Raw genomic sequence first — 20,343 nt, 5'->3', positions numbered from 1 at the left:
ATTGCTGATGATGTAGACACATGAAAAACCCAGTCACACACCAAGACCTCCACCTCTGAACTGACACAGGGTCATGAGCTGCTCTCACAGCAGTTCTGCCTCTCAGCAGAAACACAATAACTCTCTCTGCACAAGAGGGTCATCAGCAGTGTCAGCACAGAGCTTTCCTTAGCACGCTCCTCACTGTTTGTCAGGAATGAGCCGGAATAATGACTGTCTGAGTCATTATTCGTTTAGTCGTTTAGCCTCTGGGTATAGTGGTGGCAGAACCAGACAAATGGGCTCACCTGGGCAAGGATCACCCTGGGACTCCTGCCATGGCTGTCAGAGATGCAGTCTACACTGCACCACTGGTCCCATACTGAACACACTCTACATAGATGGATGCCCTCTCCCTTCACACCAACTCACCCATGAGGGGACACAGGAAAGGTTGAGTCTGCAGAATCTATACTCAGACGAAGCTTACACTGGCATTCCTCCTAAACATTCACTTTTGGCATATGGATTCAAAATAACAATATGTCTTGATTTTGTTATTACAATAGATACTGCATGTGAGTGTGGCTGAGGGATGCAATAGTATAAAATAGTTCAATATGTGAAAGTGTAATCTGATTTTTATGACTTTTATAAAGGACTATTGTTTATCTATACAGCATTCTAGTTTCTTTATTCCAACCCCATCCTTCCACCCACACACAAGCATATAGGTCTCCAGATGATGGGTGACTTATATTAGCCACAGAAACATCAAATCCATAGACAGGGTTCTCATCTTCAAAGAGAACAAAAATATGACAATGGTTTCCTGGCCTGTCGGGAAAATGCACCGGGCCATTCCTGTAAAGTATATTCCCTGGAATGGCCCCAGGAGAGAAGGGAAGTGTGTCAGAAGGAGACATCTCTGATGTGCACAAATCCCTACTACCAACCCTGCCATCATTCCCATCTATAAACTGAGAGAGAGCCCTAGTAGCCTACAAAGCAGCAAACACATATAAACATGTCTGTGCTTCTGAGGTCATCACACTGTAATGATTAACATGAGGTAAACATAGACGCTATCCAATTTGTGTGTGTGTGTGACCATCACTCTTTATAAGGAGGCACGGCACTGAGTCTCCGCAGTGAGATGTTGTGGGGATGGTGGGAGCAAAGGAGGACCAGCTGTTGGTTCTGATTGTAAAACCCTTACTAGGTGAAGACATGAGGCCCCAGGAGGAGCACTGGATGGACACCCTGCAGGGGGTGTTCTATACTGCCCTGGCTGTGGTCGGGATCCCCTGTAAGTATCAGTACACCTCACTGCAGGGTGTCTACTGCGCCAATCGCTAAATACACTGTCTCGTCTATGGCACAACATTATAGGTTGAAGTGTTAAGCCCGATTCATCAGTATGTTATCTTTAGACTCTGTGATCAATGTGTCTTAATGCAATTTCTCTAGTCATTTATTACACTGTTACAGTGTAATAAACTGTAACACTAAAATGACTGTTTCAAAAGAAGCCCTCAATTATGGGATTCTGTCCTCCAGCTAACATCATTACCTTCTTGATATTCTGGAGGAGGAACTGCATGCTCTCAAGGTCCAGCACCTTCTACCTGATGGCCATCTCTGTGGCTGACATCTTGGTCCTGGTTTTCATAGTGGTCTTGGAGCTTACTGTCAAATACCACCAGCAGGAGCCCTTTTGGAGCCATCAACCTTGGTGCAGTCTGAGGGACATCTTCAGCTATGGGGCCAATAATGCCTCCACCTGGCTTGTGGTGGCCTTTACAGCAGAGCGCTTTGTTGCCATCCATACATGGAACATCAAGATCAGACTCTGCAACTCGAGGTGTGCCCTCTGGATCATTACCACCATCTTCCTCCTAAGTCACCTACTGGCCATCCCCTATTACTGGTCCAATGCATCAGTCGCAATCTCCCAAGACAACCAGACAAGATGGGTCTGTATCTACAGACACGAGGCCCCCTCTCACTTTGTCCACGCCCTGGTGTGGGCCCAGACCCTGCTGACCTACGTCTTGCCGTTCCTCATCATCCTCAGTCTGAACGGGCTGACGGTGCGGCAGATCTCCCTCAGTAACAGGGTCCACATCACCACAAGCCTGGCCTCCGGGGTCTACAGGGTGACCCCCCTGCTGCGCAGCAGGAAGAGGAGGTCAGTGGTGCTACTGATGACGGTGTCCATGAGCTTTGTGCTGCTGTCTATCACACGCTCCATTACCCAGATCATCCTGCGCACCACACACTACTATGGGCAGGACCGGAACAACTACACCCTCCAGATCAACATAGCCGCTGACATAGGCAGCATGCTGAGCCTCAGTAACGCAGCGGTCAACATGTACCTGTACGCCTGCACGCAGGCCAGGTTTCGACAGGAGTACATCGCCTATGTTCAACAGGTTTTCTCTCATTGCAAGACAAGCAAGACTACTAAAACATTGCCTAATAACAGCCTTGCTATCTGTTATTAGTAGCATTAAGGTACTGTATTTAAGGAAGTCGTGAATATGGACTTTCCCCCGTTTCTCAGAAGAGTGGTTAAGATCTAGCAAACATTCATGATGGTTTATGGGTCAATTCCTACTCACACATATTTGAAATTGAACAGGAACTCCATAAAACCTGACTTAATTTGCTTCCCTGCAAGCATGTTTGTGTGTTTTACTCATTTGGTTCATCTGTAAAAGTAGTACAACAGAACCCCTATCAGTGTTAACATTTCTGACACACACATGCACTGTTTACCCCCACAGTTTGGATTCGGAAATTAATTTCCTAGAACAGGTATCCAGGCATAATGTAAACAAAAAGGCACAATACATGATTGGAATGGTCTTCACTCCTGGCAGTAGAAGTTTTAATTTCCTAAAATAGGTGTTTTAATGGTTTAACAATACTCAATCACGTAACATGTTGTATGCTTAAATTCACTAGAGTTTTCTTTCTTTCATATATATCTAATGAGAGCCATGTAGACTGGGAGCTTTGGATTCTGCACTGCACTTCATACAATGCTGTTTATTCACAATGAATCTACTGTTTATTTAATGTGTGCCACGGCAAAAAAACTACAAGAAAAAGTACTTTTGCTTTACTCATTCAAATGGATTAGATGGTAAAGAGATTTTAAAGGTATTAATATTTATTAGAAGTAAGTGCAATGTACACTTTTGACCTCAGATAAGCCTTCGATGGAATTTCCTCTTGGAAGTCAAAATTCTATAGTTCATGAAAAATAATATTGACTATTGAAAACTATGATAAATTTCAGAGATTTTGTAAATCTCCTACTTAGATATGCTGTGGGACATGTGTAAAATTATAATTGTCGATTATATTTTGTAACTATTCTTAAATATGTTGTACTTTTTTTTAATGGATTATCATGATTACATACACATTGTTCTATTGAACAAATCCTCATTATAAAGCAGCCTTGACCACACCATTACCTTGGGCACCAGACAAAAAAATATTGTCCAGACTCATCATTAACAAGGGATATTTTGTAGGAGATTTATGTTTGTTTCAGATTGTGATACAATTCCAAGGGAGAGAATATCTTCCCAGAACTGAGACCACAGCCAAAACAGCTAACTGACGCTATGGCAAGGACACCTTACCCCACTGATCATGAGTCAGAAGCTGTCTGGCCTGGTGCTTCCCTGACTAGCTCGGCCCAGTAAGGAGGCGTTGAGGAATAGGGTGACTATCTCAAACTGGCATCCAAGAAGAACAATCGATCTCATGAGACAAATCTATTAAATCAACAAAAACAATTTGAACAATTTAGATTATTTTAGATTTTTGACTTTATTCCACAAATGCAGTTGGTTATTTTTATATACAATATACAGTATATGTATAGATGGTGGATAACATTTGTAGGTGCTATCTGACTTCCTCTTACAGTGGATAATAGTCAGGTTGTGCTATTTCTTCTTGCCAGGTTTTGTAGCTTTGTCAAGTCCCTGGATGTACTTGTGAGGAATTTGATAGTAATCTGAACAGAAAAGAAAAAGCAAATTGCACTCATTAGAAAAATATAACAAACCACATAATTCAGTGTTACTTGAATTGTGGTTAAAAGTTTGCCAACCTAGCAGCAGTTTTCCTACATGCTGGACCTGGTTGCCCTGGATTTGGACTACAACTTTTTCTTTGGAACCAGGGATAGGGTTCAGCACTGAGCTGGCCTGGACCCTGCGCTGCAAGGCTGCGGACACAGCTGTGGGGTCCAGACCATATAGCTCCAGATTCTTTATCAAAGTCACCTACAGCAAGGGAGCATATAGAAAGGAGAGAAAGGAAAGACAGGTTATGGAATCCCAGTACAGTTAAAATACTCACAACTGAGAACAGAGTAACAGAACATACCTTCTTGTTGGACCCCCTGGAGGCCACAGAAATGTCAATGGGCTCTATGTGGCCCTTCTTGATTACAGGTGCACAGCCAGGGAACACCATCTGATGGCATTGTTGCATTTTGTCTAGTGTCCTGTGAACACAAGATGGTGCTATTTTGTTTCTTGGTAGTAACACAATTCTGTGTGTCTATATCTCCCTGGTATGAAAGTTATTTACCGGCTGAACAGATCATCCCACTTGAGGGCCTCTACTTCCTGGTACTCTGACTTCTCCAGCAGGCAGTCACAGAGGGTCGGGTTGATAATGACGTAACTGAGAAGTAATATTGACAATTTACTAAACTTATTGACATAAAAACTAATAAATCCATTTAAATCATTCAAATAATTAAATGTTTTCAATCCACTTTTAATTTATCAAATGTATTATATTGTCGGTCTTACTTCTTATTATTCTCATCTACCAACTCATTCCTCTTGACAAAGTCTGTGATAATATTTCTTACTTCCGCCGGCTGAAGCACTGCCCCTTTTCTGGAATACAAAGCCCACATAGGATAAAGAAATGCATCTTAAACAGAATTGGTGGCAAATTTGCTTAGACACTAGCACACCTAGTAACCCACCTCTTATTGGCATCAAGGAAGAGGGGCTGAAGGCGAGCAGACACAGAAAAGAGCATGCTGATCTCAGGGGGATGGTACGGCTTCTCTCCTTCCCCTCCCACCTCTACTGAAGCCTCCTCTACCACAGAATCCTCAGGGGCTTGGAAGCGGCGCAGTCTGCCAGGAGTCCCAAACATTAAAAGTTGAATCATGTCAGGGACTTCAACTGGGCCTAGGACAGAATACAGAGCTAGAGGCTACAGTGTTGACTCACTCTTGGTTCTTCCAGTCCACCTCCACGATGCTCTCTACTCCCTTGCTCAGCTCCTTCACTCGCACCAGGCCGCGCTGCTGCTGCATGCTCTGCAGGAACTTGGATAACTATGGATAAATCAGGCTATGTGTCACAGTACATCTCTGGGTTAAGTGATTAAACGAGTCAACACAGTGTTAAATATGAATATCTTCTGAGATTACCTTCTTAAAGCTGGATTTCTTAATATCAAGTTGCTTTCCACTTGGACTGCAAAACAACAATTCTGGAGTATGAGTGATATAACTTCTCTTTACTAGCTGAACTCCTATCAGACACATGGGTAACCCATTCTTACCAGCAGGAGACCATATGGATGCGCAAGAAAGTGCTGGTCAGCAGGGGAAGCTCTGATTTCTTCACCTTGCTCTTAAGTGCATGGAGAAAACATTGCAGCAGCAGTGCATCCATCGTTTCTGTTAGGTCCAGACAGACAAGACAGGCATAAACATGTTTGCAACTACGTTATGGAATGATACACAGGAATATTACTGAAAAGGAAGACAGAAGACAAGCGTGATCCAGTAGTTACCTTGTGGTGTTCTCTGCTCCTCTGGGTCTTCCTCTGTCTCCTCTTCGCCCTGCTCCCCCCCCTCCTGCTCTCTCTCACAAAGGCTCAGTTCCTGGACATTGGGACAGGATGCATCTGTAGCCTGATCACATTTAGAATTGGGACATGGTTCATCTTCGTCTTTCTTTGACTCCTCGTCCCTCTCTTCTCCACCATTCTCGTCCTCCAGCTCCTGCAAACCTTCAATGTCCACATGAGGAATGGAGGGGGGGGCAGACTTGTCTCCGAACGCCCTGTCAAGTTCAAACAAAAACACAGTAGAGAAAAATCGAATTTTGTAGGATAAGCATTGATATGAACGTGAGCATATGAACAGACAGCTTAATCAGGATGCAAGCAGCCACTCACCACAATGTGTCCATGTAAGTGTGGAGGACTGACACCCCTCTTCCCTTCATACCCACACCTCGCATATCTGCACTTGACGTGGTGGCAGTGCCCACTGCCACTGGAGCCCTTAAAACAGACAAAGACAAACACATACAGATTCAAAGATGATTCCTCATTAGCAAAGATCACTCACCAAAGTGGTCTTTTAAGAAGAAAAATTATAAAATAAACTAAGAATCAACTTAACTAAACCAAACGATTATATATTGTGTAGTAGTCTACCTGCTGCTGACCACTGTAACTGCACAACAGTCATGCTGTTTCACCTCTGGGAGACCACATAAAGGCACTACCACTCCAGGCAGCATGAGATCTATACAGGGGAAACAACAAGGTTTTTGGTAAAGGTTACCAGTATCCCTATTACATTTAGAACTTGATCTCAGATATGGTGTCTAATTCCTCAATCATACAAAACCAAAAAGCTAACCTGCCCCTCCAATTAACTTCTGGAGCACTGCAGGCCATGTCATGAATGTTGGCAAGGCACTGGGATAACGCCAAAGGGTATACACTGAAAATCAGCATAACATCCATAGCAGTTACAATAAACATCTACTTGCATAAGTCCTTACAGAATCGATAATTATCAGATAAATATTACCTGTGGGAAAGAGATGCTTGTCAACTTCAAAGAACATTGGGTTCTTATGAAGCACATAGAGTGTAACTGCATCTCCTTTGTGTGCATAAACCTTCACTACGTTCAGTTCCTCCTTGTTTGGGACCAACTCGGACACCTCCTCAGCAGACAATGAGGGAAAGGCAGCAGCTATATCTGTCTTCAGTTTCCTCCTGTAGACGATGGTAGATCTTGGTAAGGTTTTTGGTGTATAAGCTACAAAACATCCTCATTTGGCGTAATAACCAGTGACAGGAATATTCACACAAAAACCTGAAACTACCACTACTTCACATTGACAAGATTTTAGATAGCTACACTTTAACTGCATTTTGAAGAGTGACGGTATTCAGCTAGCTAGCTAAGAACAATTCGTGGCTTGGCTAGTTGATCAGCTAGATGGCTGTGAGCTCTCTCACCTGTCAGATCCTTTTATTACGGTATTAGACTTGACACGAAACGCTTTAGCAAACATCTTCGCCAATCCGTTCAGATTAGCATGTGATTGGTATTACGTATCACGCTTAAACACCCTTCTTTCTAACATGAACAATATTTTACTGTCAAAAGTCAGCACCTGGACAGCATCGCTGCACAGTGACTTTATTTGTTGTAACACCAAATGGGTCCGGGTTAAATCGCAGAAAGACATTAGTTCCGCATTAAAGATGTCCGTCTTATCAACTAAACTAAACACCCCGAACCTTAAACACGACTAAAATAACGATACTAGACTTGATACAGCTACAAAGAAGGTGGTATCTGTTTGACCAGTGTCAAATGTTTTTCATGGACCAGGCATTCTAATTCCACCCCTACTTCTTATCCACATTGAACTGTAAAACGGTTACTATGTAATGAGTATGGCATTGTAAGTGTATTAAAGTAACTATTTAATATCATTTATAGATTCAATATAAATAAATTAATACATGTCAATGATCGGCATACGTAATCTGTACGACTGATCAATGAACCTCTCAAATACTGGAAGCAATACTAGTCTTTGGGACTGGACTGTCTTAGACTACAGGAAAAAGACACTACAGTCTGACCAGAGAATATCTAATATATGCTTAAACAGGCTCTGGTCTGACCTTAGTTTGATCACTCTGTCCGGGTCACCCTATCACGTCATTGTTGTCAAGAGACAAAACATATTTTTGTAAAATATGTCCCAGCCATCTACATAATAAATGTTGAATTTTGTTATGAGTAGTCACTTTCAGTTCCCATTTATAAAACAACAGCGACGTCTGATGTCTGCAACTGCAGTTTTAAATGACTTGAGGCTAGTAGAACTGATCCACCTTATTGAAGTGAGGTCATCATGGCCAACAATACAAGCAAGAGTGAGGAAATGAGCTAGATTAGCTAGGGACCATTGTAGCTCAGATAACACTCGTTGTGTTATCTCATATCCGACTTTATCCATAGTGAGAGACAAGCGAGCGTAGTAATTGATTTGTTAATGACATCTAGGGAACATTTTTGACTAGCGGTGGAAAAAAGAACTCTCCCTTGCTCCCTTTCACTATTTAGAGGCTCTTCAAAGCAGTTGGCAGTGAAACGAAGCCGCTCAAGTTTGTTTGCATTTTGGCTACCAAGATAGCTGAACGCCGGTAATTAAGCTATGACTATAGAGCCGATTGAGCGTTGGCTTCGCAATATGACTTAATTGTTGGTGTAAAATTACAACAATTTGTATTTCCATTGCCCTGTAGCTATAGGCTAGATTTGGGAAACGAGACTTGTCACACGCAAACAAGCTATTGTGCTATAGCAGCATGCTACTTCTGGACAACCAGGTTTTGACAGGTAGGACTACCTAGCTAGCTAGTTAGTAAAGCAAGGGAACCACAATTTCATGTAATTTACTGATAATACATAGGGTATTCTGACTTTTTAAAAGTAGCCCGCGCTCAAACCAAAGAAGAACAATGTTATCGAATGCAGGGAACCAGAACCAACAAGCGTTCCCAAACCAGCAACAAGCGCCAAATCTAAACTCAGCATCCCTTCCTCAATTTTTCGTTAAACCACACAACCCTCTTCAAACAAAAAAGCATGCCATAACTGACGATTACACGGTTACACGTCAAGTACTTGGAATGGGAATAAATGGAAAAGTATTGGAAATATTCCGGAAAGCAAGTGGGGAGAAATACGCACTGAAGGTAAACATTTTATTTTCCTCTTAGGTTTGTTACTGTACATTCTTGCTATCTGCCAGTCAAACATTTCAGACTGTATTCTACTGGGAAATTACAAGTTATATAATGGAGTAGCCTAACTGAAGGGTGAATCCAGGTGGATGCAAATGGAACTAACATTAAACAAATTATGTCAAGTTTAATTGATTGCAAAGTTGCCAATATCACCGTTCTATAAGTGAAGGCACAGAGAAGTTGCAGATGTGTTGTTTACATAACAGAACATTTTATATTGGTTTATCTAGCTTATTGAAATTATATATTAAATATAACAATATACATTATGTCAAATGTAGGCCATGAGTTCTTCCCTTTGAAGCACCCCAAAGATTTGTAATTGTTTGTTTGCAATGTCCTATTTGTCATGTTTTCTGACTTGTGCTTTAGAGCCAGTGTGTAAGTCTGTGGATGTGTTGTTGATACAAAAACGAGCATTGGTTCCAAGCAGGTCTTTCCTTCACAGGACTGGGTAGTGGGTGAAGTAATGCTGCAGCTGTCATTCTGATCCACAAATAGCTTTGGCCTCTAGTCTTCCCTGTCGGCTATCGGAAACGGAAACTAACAAAGGACCTTCTGCTGTTATTAGGCCTATTTGTCTAAGCTGTGATACAGTATACATATATATATTTTTTTCAAATACGGTGAATTTAGACTAAATTAGATATGTTCCACTTCAAAAATACATTGTGTTGGGTGTCTGTTTTATTTAAATTGCAAGTTAATGTAGTACATGTTTCATAATCTGTTCAAGGCTTTTAAGGTTTTTGTTACGACATCCTCCGTTCAGCTTAGGCTTTCACTAGCCATAATGAAATGTTGCTTTCCAGGTCTTTAAGACCTACCGTTCAAGCCCCACACCTACTCCCTCCTTTAATGTTACACAGTCACACTAACAGCTCTCATTCTCCCCTCCTTCCCTCCAAGGCATTGTTATTGCATGCTGAGTCCTAGTGTTGATGTGGAAGCCAGAATAATTGAGAGACATGGATCCCTTCCTGTGATATTACCCTTGGGATCTGTTCTCAGAGCTGAGGCACGTGTGTCGCCAGGCCCCCTCCTCCAGAACACCTGCTCCCATTGGACGGTGTGGGTGACGGCATTAGAATGCAGAGTGTTGCCTGTCATTGCAACGGAGAGGGCGAGGAAGAGGCGACACTGTTAAGGTGTCACATGGTTATGGGTTATTGACTGGCCTGTGTCTTGTGATGGAGTACCTCAGTGTCTTTGGCTCTACAACAAGACCTCTCCATTCTCCAATGACTTGAAGCATGAGGCTTTATGGTTGGTTGATCTGGTGATGCTTATTATACACCTCCAGTAATGGCATTATCTAATAGAGATGTTGCTCAACAGAAAGAGAGTACTTGTGATGTTTTGATTGCATTTTGCAATCTAATTCTCTAAAGTTTTGTGTCTAAAATTAGTTTTGTGGGAGAGCCCATACATGACAGAAGGGATTATTGGGTGTGGTTTGCAGCAGTACTGTCCTCTAGGTTACATTCTCAGCTTTTATTAACCAAGAAAGTGCCTGGGGGCCAGTACACATCCCCCAGAAGGGCCTCCCTGGTACTATGTTCTGCATCCATCCTTCCAAGAAGATCTTCTGTCACAATTCCCCGGCTGGTGTGGGTTTGTGAAAAATTGGTCTTTCTTCTCAGCCCTTCCTCTGCTGTTTTGTGAGGGTGATTCCTCTTCATCCTGTCAATTGACTTTATTTGAATTGTACTGCCTGGGAGAATAGTCTGCTGTGTGTGTGTGTGTGTGTGTGTTGTGTGTGTGTGTGTGTGTGTGTGTGTACTGCTGTGAGAGGTCTGAAACACAGCTGTGGTGGTGTGTGTTGCTGTGGAGATGGCAGTGCCAGCTGGTATGAAGCCCCCCTCCCGAGGGCAGTGCATGACGACACACTGTGTGACTCATGGTTAGTTGTTGAAGTGGTCAAACACTGTCTAAAGGAGGATTGGGGATGGCAGCAGCACAGAGCCCCTCTGATTGAACTTTAAATACGAAATAACTGTCTGCCTTCCTACAGACTAAATTAAACGAGATTTCGAAGGAAACTGCAATTAGGCCTTTTGTAACGTCTCCCTACATAGTGTTGTTTATAAATTCACAGGTCTTGATTCTCCATAACACCTGGTTCTTCCTCCCCCTTGTCCATCCTCTCTCCCGGAGATCGCTGAGTGAAGCCATTAGGCTGCATTGTTTCTGGTTCAGGAGCAGATGCATCTCGGAAGGAGGGAAATTGTGTTATGGAGATGTGTCTGCTGTCTGGGACAGACAGTAAGGCATATGATTAGAATTAAGGATGAAGTCAAAGGCATCTGTGGTTCAGAATGTCATACCTTCACAACGAGTTGAAATGTGCTGCTAATCAGAGATTTGAGTAATCTGATCCTAGATTAGCGTCAGTGTTGCCCCGAGAGAAAACTGAGAGGATAAAGGCACAAAACTGTTCAGCCCATTTACTGCTCATCGCTCAGAATTGGTAAGGTTTTCATTCTCCTCGCTCATGTCTCAGATGCTGCAAGATTGCCCCAAAGGTCGACGAGAGGTGGAGCTACACTGGAGGGCGTCACCCTGCTCACACATCGTACGCATCGTGGATGTTTACGAGAACCTTTACCAGGGCAGGAAGTGCTTTCTCATCGTCATGGAGTGGTGGGTGTACAGTCACAAACCAGTCTCTGTCGTTGACCTGATTCCTGTGCTCATAAACCCTAGCCATTCACATTGTTTACAATATTTGAATTGCAGGACCTTTTAAATGGATTATCAATTAAACATCTCAAGTGGTTCATGAGCTATCTATTTCCTGTGTTCTGTTTCTTTTTTTTCTCTTCAGCATGGATGGCGGTGAGCTGTTCAGTCATATTCAGGACAGAGGGAACCAAGCCTTCACAGAAAGAGGTAAAGAGACATTCTTCATTCAAATTCCAGTTACCTCATTCCCAACCTAATGTTGCGCTTTAAATGCATCTTAATCCCCTTGTCTGTCCCTCTTTATTTCTCTTTTTCTCTCTGTAGAGGCTTCTGACATCATGAAGAGTATAGGTGAGGCCATCCAGTATCTGCATGCCATTGACATTGCCCACAGAGATATAAAGGTAAGCCTGGCTGGTTACTAGATGAATATGAATATTCCTGCCTTAATGTCTAATGATTAAACTTCAGAAACCCTTTATGTCCAGATGGAAAGGATCAACTTTGTCTGTGTTTGTCTGTTTTCAGCCAGAGAACCTCCTGTATACCTCAGAAAGGCCAGATGCCCTACTCAAACTGACAGACTTTGGCTTTGCCAAGGAAATCACCACACTGAATTCCCTGGCCACACCGTGCTATACCCCCTACTATGTTGGTAAGGACGTGTGGTCTGAACTGAATGCAACATGTGGTTCCCCTTGATGACTTACAGGGTTAGAAATCTCTGACAGCACATTCTGCTGACCAACATTTCCTGTTGATTCCACCAACATACTGTAAATGTTATGAGCGTAGAGGAAATCCTTTAGTCAAGGGTCGGTCATAGTCGGATGCCTTTTGAATAATGATGACATTACATGAAGAATTATGAATTTCAGAATGTCAGTTACATTAGTCATGAAACACAAGATGCGAATGTATTATGATTCTTAGTTGTTGAGCTGTCTCCTAGCTCCAGAGGTTCTTGGTCCAGAGAAGTACGACAAGTCCTGCGATATGTGGTCTCTGGGCGTCATCATGTATATCCTGTGAGTACAGCACATATGAATACTATTGGACTGTGCAGGAATACTTGTGCTCCAATATGCATGTTGCTTATCCTCCACTCAACTCCTTATCTGTCCCCAGACTTTGTGGATACCCCCCCTTCTACTCTAACCACGGCCTGGCCATATCTCCAGGGATGAAGAAGCGCATTCGCAACGGGCAGTACGAGTTTCCCAACCCTGAGTGGTCTGACGTGTCTGAAGAAGGTACTTGAGACGGCAGGGCTGTATGTATACAGAACCATGAGACACTGGTGGTGATGTAGATGAGGTGTATACGCAGACATGTGAACCCCTTGGTTTCCACATCCTGTGTTCCAGCCCAGCAGCTGATCCGCCACCTGCTGAAGACTGAGCCCAGCCAGAGGATGAGCATCACAGAGTTCATGAACCACCCTTGGATCAATGTAAGTAGTTTGCCTCCCACAGTATGCTGGAGGTTCCCTGGAGGCCTTGCATCAAGGACATGAAAAGCTATTGAAATGAGCTACTTTGTGATGTGCTTTGTCGATACTGATTCCATCGTTGATGTGATTGTGCAGCAGTCTATGGTGGTGCCTCAGACTCCTCTTCACACAAGTCGTGTTCTGAAGGAAGAGCAGGATGTCTGGGAGGAGGTGAAGGTGAGCAGAGCACCGTTCTGATATGAGTTTAGCACCCATCACTCATCAGGCACCCATCACTACAGGCTTGATGAGGGGGGGGGGTTTCCTTTTCTGATTTTGGATTTAAAAATATTTTCATAGTCGGAGCTTTGGCCTTTTACCAGTGTAATTCTGGGACAGCATTGTGCCTGGAATTATATTGGCAAAATGGCTTAAACTGTTTCATAATACTTACTCTAGGGACTGGCGGCAAGCCATTTACCCAGGTTGCATTGTTGATATTTGTGTCATTAGGAGGAAATGACAAGTGCCCTGGCAACCATGAGAGTGGATTATGAGCAGATTAAAATCAAAACCATCCAGGAGTCGACGAATCCTCTGCTGATGAAAAGAAGGAAGAAGGCCAACAATGCTACCACTCAGGCTCCAGGACTGTGAGACAAAGACACTTTAAGAAACTCGCACACACACACGCACACGCACACACACACACACACACACTCTTGAAACAGAGAAGCCTGTTTGGTAATCATTTTTTTTATTTTTTATTGTCAGTGTTAATTTTTGCTTGATTTTAGATTTTAGAAGAAGGACAAATATATATATATATTTGTCCTTCTTCTTAGTTGAACCCTTTTTACCCCTTGCCATTGAAGTAAATACATCTGGTTCATTTAATTGTCACCATAGTAATCAGATGTTGATCATAACAGGATTGCCTTGATGTAACTATGGAAGTGTTGTTTAACCTTGCAGAGCCAGAAGCACTGTAACTAATGTAGAATCAAGCCGAGCTCTGTTCACTGTTGTTTTATTTTTACTTGTGCCCACATGTTTCACAGCCTGTTTCAAGATCTGTGTATAGTAGGGCCCTGGGTACAAGGCCCATACAACCATATCAATGAAACCACTCTAATATGACTGTGATGGTCCTTTAAAACTAATGTCAAAGAAATAATTATGCATTGGGTTGGGGATATATATGTGCACTGAAGGACTATATATTTGTTAATCCTCACAGGGAGAATAATTTTTGTTTAACAGCCTACAAAGTGCCAGTAACTTACGAGGTGAAGCATAATAGAAAGATGATTTCCTGATCAAATAATTGGTGACATTGATCCCTTAGACAGTATTTAATACTTTACTGTAGAGAACATTTGATACTGTACTGTAGGACTGTTGTTACTAATTATCACCAGTTTGCACACCAATTAATTTACGATGTAATATACACTGAAAGTATTGTAGAAACGTTTGAATTGTTTAATTGAATGTCTCTCCCTCAGCGTTCGGTGTATATACTTATTCACATCTCACAAGTACAGGTTTTCTATTTGTGGTGGGAGTTTTGTTGCCATGAAATCTGCTTCACTTTAGACTTCAAATGTATGATGGCCATTGATTGTGTTTTACTGTGGGTCGGGTCTTTTTTTTGCCAACATGTCTGTGTGCCTAGAGTTATGTATGTATACATTGCAGATCTTATTTTTTAACTTACTGTTTAGAAAGAATTAGTGCCTTGAGAGTACTGGGGAGAGTTCTAATGTTGGGTCTGTCTGCCTAACCTTTCACACAAACCTCCCAATGAGTCTATGCATGATTTGGAGTTGTGGGTGTGCTGATCTCATGTTAAAGATATCCAAGGTAAGGACGGTGAATAAACAATATCACCACAATGTGGTAGTATCCAATTGATGTCATTATCTCCACACCCCTCAGCGGGCCATAGGGGACATTTTGACCATGCCAGCCCTGGTCCAACACACAAATAGATGCTGATTGCACATGGTTCTCCACTGCTCAAGAACAGGACTGTTAGGATGAGTGTCAGCATCCACACAGCAGTAATAGAGATTCTTGCTCCTCGCTCTACGAATGAACTTCCTCCAGTTTGACAGTCATAAGTAAATGTAAGTTGCAGAGCATCATTGTAGCTTCATAGGTGTGCTGAGTAGATGTACAGTATAACATGTAGCACATCTCAAACCCTCTGGACACTTTACTCGTGTCCAGTGTCCTTTACTGTGGAATAAACCCCCTTTAACCCCAAATACTTTGTCATCTTGTGCCTTGTTATGTGGTTTAATTGCGCATACATATCTCAGCACTTTGTCTTTTTTTATGGTGTGAGAGCACTTTCTGTAATTGACATTTGACAAACATTGCCCTCTTCTGGAAGAAAACTCAAAGAGAATGACGCTGTCCCTACTTAAAAATAATTGCCTTAAATGTATTCTTGACAAAATACTTTTTTCCTACTGATACCCTTGTAATAGGTTTTCATATGTAGAAAGTATGTGGGCTTACTTTTGGTACCACATCCATCAACCTCAGATTATCTATAGTATCCTATTCCATAAATGACTATGTAGAAGTAATGACCAGTCAATACCCTGACGGCTTATGCTATAGCAATTTACAAATATTTTAAGATGTCTATGTTTTTTTTGTTTTTTTTACTTTTGTCTAATGTGGAATGTTTTGCAGGGACAAAATGTTTTCATCTGGTCTATGGCACTAATACAGCTCCCTCTCTTCCAAACAGATAAGGCTGTGCATCAGGAAACACTCTGCATTCTTCCTGCTTGGTGTCATGTGGATCAGAGTAGCTTTCCTATTTGGAACACCGCAGACACAGTCACTGGTGCCAGTACCAAATCACTGACATGTCAGCTAAGACATTTGGAGAACAAATGACTTAAAAAAGGAGGTATTCTTCCCAAAATACAAATAATATGATTATAGACCTAAGGCTGTTCCTGGTTAGTGTGCTAGAGAAACGTATGATATCCAGTAATGCATAATAATAAAGCAGTGTTATAATACGCATTCAGCTGCTGGTAAAACTGGCCAAAATGATACCCTGGGCTCTGACTAGATATAAAGTTATTTAAATAATAATAATGTTTTCATTATAAATTATTATGTGGGTAAAATCGAAACATTGTCAGACCACCTTGGCTGTGGCCCTTCCCTAACTTAAAATTTGAATTTGAGGTGAGAAATTCACTTTGTCAGTATGTCACTTTCAACTGTACAGCTGCCTAAGGCTCCATTTGTTCTTGGTCTAATAGAGACAGAGCCCAAGGACAGAGTTGTGAAGAAAGTGTAGGCAGGTCATAGTGATCATCTGTCATCAACAGGGTGACAGTTGGCTGACTTTCTTCACAGCATCGAGCCTATAATTTCCTTGAGGTGCCCCACGGGCCAGACACAACACTCTGGAATGAGGAACTTACCAACACTGGTTGACATGCAAAAAGTACTGCTCAAGGAGGTCATGTACTTAAAGGAAAGTCTAACAGATCAGTGCAACACTAAATCAGATTATTTGCATAAAATATGTTGATGTACTGTATCATGTATCCATGTTTACTTTGGCATATGCTTCTCAGTTTCATAAGGGAGTAACAGTTTTATGCAAAAGTATGGACACCCCAGGCAAAAAATGGTGTTACTGTGAATAACAAATCGAGTAAAAGTGACACTAATCTTGCTTAAAATGTTAAAAATAATGTTTCAACTTTAACTTTATGCCTTTTGGAGATCAGTTTATCTTCTTATCACTTAACTATTCAGAGTAACAGAAATGTTGGCCAGGGGTGCCAAAAGGTTTGCATAAACCTGTACATAATAACAACCTGAGCTCACAGTTGTGGGAGTACAGCATGCAATTATTGCAGTTTTCCCTATATCTGAACCCTCAGAACCATCTGTCTTTCCACTGTAACCTAAAGACATACAGCAAAAAATAACAAGACATACCCCATGTAGCTGAGCTAATGATAAGGCACAACACAGTGTGTGAATAACAAGGCTGTTAAATAACAGATGTCCATGTCAGAGCCCAGATGGGATTGATACTGACATGACTGGAGGCGATATGTTGCTGTTAAAACACTACATGTGCGTGGAAAATATATGTTATATTGTGACTATGGCTGCACGTTTGGAGGAAAACAGACAGGAAGGGGTGTTTACCCTATACCAGTCCTCCTCTTTAGTCTAAGAGAGTCATTGCTACAGAGACTACCTCTATACAACAGGCTGGTAGGTTACTGTAGCCTACGTGTACTATTTATTTGCCAAATAGTATACTTAAATAACATACATGTTTATAGATGTGTTGGATGATGTATCCGTTTTTTTTATTCACAGGATATCGATAACTATTCATATCTGCGGTGATCATGCGAGCAGTGTTGCTGCTGATTATAGCTGGGCTGGTGGACCTCGGCTTTCCCCAGAGCCCCGGCTCCTTCCATTGGCTGTCGTACCTGCGTGGCCGCAGGCGCCACCCCGACACCCTGTGGATGGACCGCGTGGGTGAGGACTGCCCACTGGAGTGTGACTGCCCCTCCGCTTACCCAACAGCCATGTATTGTCACAGCCGTAACCTGCAGCATGTTCCTTATGTCCCCTCTCGCATGAAGTATGTCTACTTGCAACGCAACCAGATCACCGGCATCAAGGAGGGGGTGTTTGACAACGCCACAAACCTGGTCTGGGTCATGCTCCACCACAACCAGCTCAGCTCTGACAAACTGGGTCCGAATGTTTTCAGCAAGCTTAAAAATCTGGACCGACTCTACCTGAATCACAACCAGCTGACCCGCTTGCCCCTGAACCTGCCCAAGTCTATTAAAGATCTTAGGATAAACCACAATAAGATATCAAAGATTCTGGCTAGCTCTTTTGAGGGGATGACTAACTTAACCAAACTCCATCTGTATGCCAATTCACTTGAGGAGGTTGGGGGGGCTTTCAAGGGGCTTAAGTCTTTGAACATACTGGACATCAGGAAAAACCAACTGAAGAAAATTCCAGGGAACCTCCCAGAAATGCTGCATCAACTCTACCTGGAGTATAATAATATTGAGAGTGTGCCGGAAAACTTCTTCATTAGTTATCCTATGCTGCAGTTTCTAAGGTTAGCTCATAACAAGTTGACAGATGGAGGGATTCCCCGCAACACCTTCAACGTCAGCACTCTGGTGGAACTGGACCTGTCCCACAACAAGCTGGAGAGGATCCCTATTGTCAGTAAAAGTCTTGAAAACCTCTATCTACAGGCCAATCAAATCAAAGGTACAGTATGTGACTTCATATTTAGCCCTGTCCTCTGTGATGCACTATCGTATCATGGGGAAGTGACAGCATAACCTCAATTAAGTACAATGCTCGTGGTGGAATACATATACTAAGCTGTACCATAATTTGTCACAGCAATCCACAATAAATTTATTTTATTTATAATAAAATGTACAGTACTACTATTACTCTCTGTCTTTCCCTCTCAGAGTTCTCTCTGGGTAGTTTCTGTGCTAAGGTGGACATGGCAAACTACTCCAAGTTGAAGGTGCTGCGTTTGGATGCCAATCAGATTAGTCCCAAAGATGTGCCACCTGAAGCTGCCTACTGTCTACGTCTCGTTGCCTACATCGATGTTTAGCTCCTTTATTTTTGTACATTTTATTCTGTTTTTGAATAACCTATCCTGGATCTCGTTAATAACTTGTAAACCTCTGTTACTAGTTATTACAAGAATCTCATCTGTTTCTCTTCAAATAGAGCCTAATGTATTTTGTAAGTCATCATGGCTTAGCTCCATGTCTTAAATTGATGATGAATGTTTAGTAAAATCGCCATATTTTCATTTTATTCATTCTGAGGGTATACAACTAATGGGTTACACTTCTAATGTACTTACTCTTAACTACTTCTCATCATGTTCAATACTTATGATTAAAGAGTTGTGTTGTTTATGGTGCTGTGTTAAAAAATCTTCCTATAATCTTAAATGTTTTTCCCCTTATATGTGAAAGATTTTAATAGTTTAGAGTAGTTGGCTGTTTTGGCTGCCACCTAGTGGTATAATAACACACTTAACAGTTACTCACATCTGTAATAATAATAAACCACCAAAACAATAATTTGTATGGACAATAATTAAGACCAAGGATTTTAGTGGAAGCCTGACAGTGTGAGAATTATGGTGATGTTGAAAGAATCTTGAAATTAACATTTTAAATAGTGATTCTGATCAATTGGAATGAGATTTTCCCACAAACTAATGCTTTAGTTTGTTTTAAAATCAAAACCATGGTTCTTTGGCTTTTCCTTCCTTTTATACTAGAAAGAACACATGCTGGGAGGATGGGCTCCCTCCAAATAACACTAAACTGGTCTTGGGCCAGCCTTCACATATTGAAGAGACTTGAGACTCCATCAAAGGCTCATATTTCCATCGACAGCTGCCTTTAATCTCGAACAGATTATGGAGTTTCCATAATACTGTCCATAATACCCTTGTAAAGAGAGTTGGATTGGAAAATCAGTGAAGCCTAGTTCACGTCAGTGCACATACCAAGTTGAATAGCCGACATGGCTCGTAACATGTGAAGGGAACATGCTTTTTGCTTTACTGTGAGATAGAAGCAGAAATTTGTCATGGGTGATCAACTTTTGTGTGAATGCACAACAAACAAGCCGTGAAAAAACGAAACCAGATTTTTTACTTTCGATAAACTTCAGGTCATGGCCCTTTTTATGAATCAAAGAACTTCACTTTCAAAGAAAGGATTCAAGCTACTGAAAACCAACACCTTCATATTCAGCTGGGTTGTTAGCAGTACTGACTAGATTTTTGATGAATCCATTTACCGGACTAATGTGCGCACCATGTAGACTGAGGCCTCTCCACGGCAGCCTGGGTTTGAGTCTGGCCCAAGCCCTTTACCACATAATCTCTCTCTCTCCCTACATTTCTTGTCCTCTCCGAACATACTATCCCAGTCAGAAATATATGATAAAGCCACCAAAAATATATATCTTAAAAAAAAACATATGGATAAAATCCATATGTTCCAACAGTGGATTTATAGAATGAT

The 20,343-nt window shown here is 41.8% G+C and overlaps 4 protein-coding genes across 5 annotated transcripts; 3 read left to right on the top strand and 1 right to left on the bottom strand.

The window, feature by feature from the left end:
* The first annotated feature begins 1,146 nt into the window (after window positions 1-1,146).
* LOC146252018 (putative G-protein coupled receptor 139) lies at window positions 1,147-2,489 on the top strand. Its single transcript, XM_084681441.1, has 2 exons — window positions 1,147-1,288; window positions 1,540-2,489. The coding sequence occupies exons 1-2, from the start codon at window positions 1,147-1,149 to the stop codon at window positions 2,487-2,489; spliced, it is 1,092 nt and encodes a 363-aa protein (XP_084537567.1).
* Window positions 2,490-3,374: 885 nt separating this feature from the next.
* Window positions 3,375-7,509, bottom strand: eif2d (eukaryotic translation initiation factor 2D). Of its 2 annotated transcripts, XM_084679227.1 has the most exons (16): window positions 7,306-7,509; window positions 6,869-7,059; window positions 6,695-6,778; window positions 6,487-6,577; window positions 6,223-6,330; window positions 5,836-6,107; window positions 5,602-5,719; window positions 5,468-5,513; window positions 5,265-5,371; window positions 5,012-5,167; window positions 4,830-4,919; window positions 4,603-4,698; window positions 4,396-4,516; window positions 4,118-4,292; window positions 3,929-4,021; window positions 3,375-3,776 (listed from the first exon to the last, which is right to left on the bottom strand). In XM_084679227.1, the coding sequence occupies exons 1-15, from the start codon at window positions 7,359-7,361 to the stop codon at window positions 3,951-3,953; spliced, it is 1,782 nt and encodes a 593-aa protein (XP_084535353.1). In that variant the 5' UTR covers window positions 7,362-7,509; the 3' UTR covers window positions 3,375-3,776; window positions 3,929-3,950. The 2 variants fall into 2 exon arrangements, with proteins under 2 accessions (XP_084535353.1, XP_084535351.1); XM_084679225.1 differs by lacking the exon at window positions 3,375-3,776 and having other exon boundaries at window positions 3,813-4,021.
* Window positions 7,510-8,202: 693 nt separating this feature from the next.
* LOC146252016 (MAP kinase-activated protein kinase 2-like) lies at window positions 8,203-15,504 on the top strand. The gene is made up of 10 exons (XM_084680689.1): window positions 8,203-9,063; window positions 11,618-11,757; window positions 11,942-12,006; window positions 12,124-12,203; window positions 12,328-12,454; window positions 12,752-12,827; window positions 12,928-13,052; window positions 13,167-13,252; window positions 13,388-13,468; window positions 13,745-15,504. The coding sequence occupies exons 1-10, from the start codon at window positions 8,827-8,829 to the stop codon at window positions 13,886-13,888; spliced, it is 1,161 nt and encodes a 386-aa protein (XP_084536815.1). The 5' UTR covers window positions 8,203-8,826; the 3' UTR covers window positions 13,889-15,504.
* A 2,139-nt stretch (window positions 15,505-17,643) lies between these two features.
* fmodb (fibromodulin b) lies at window positions 17,644-19,256 on the top strand. The gene is made up of 2 exons (XM_084680731.1): window positions 17,644-18,541; window positions 18,754-19,256. The coding sequence occupies exons 1-2, from the start codon at window positions 17,644-17,646 to the stop codon at window positions 18,903-18,905; spliced, it is 1,050 nt and encodes a 349-aa protein (XP_084536857.1). The 3' UTR covers window positions 18,906-19,256.
* Window positions 19,257-20,343: the final 1,087 nt, after the last annotated feature.

Source organism: Hypomesus nipponensis, chromosome 18, assembly GCF_054491055.1.
Source record: "Hypomesus nipponensis isolate SF chromosome 18, ASM5449105v1, whole genome shotgun sequence".
NCBI classification, from domain to species: Eukaryota; Metazoa; Chordata; class Actinopteri; order Osmeriformes; family Osmeridae; genus Hypomesus; species Hypomesus nipponensis.
Note: the sequence above shows the minus strand (reverse complement) of the source record. Positions and strands in the feature narration are given on the sequence as shown.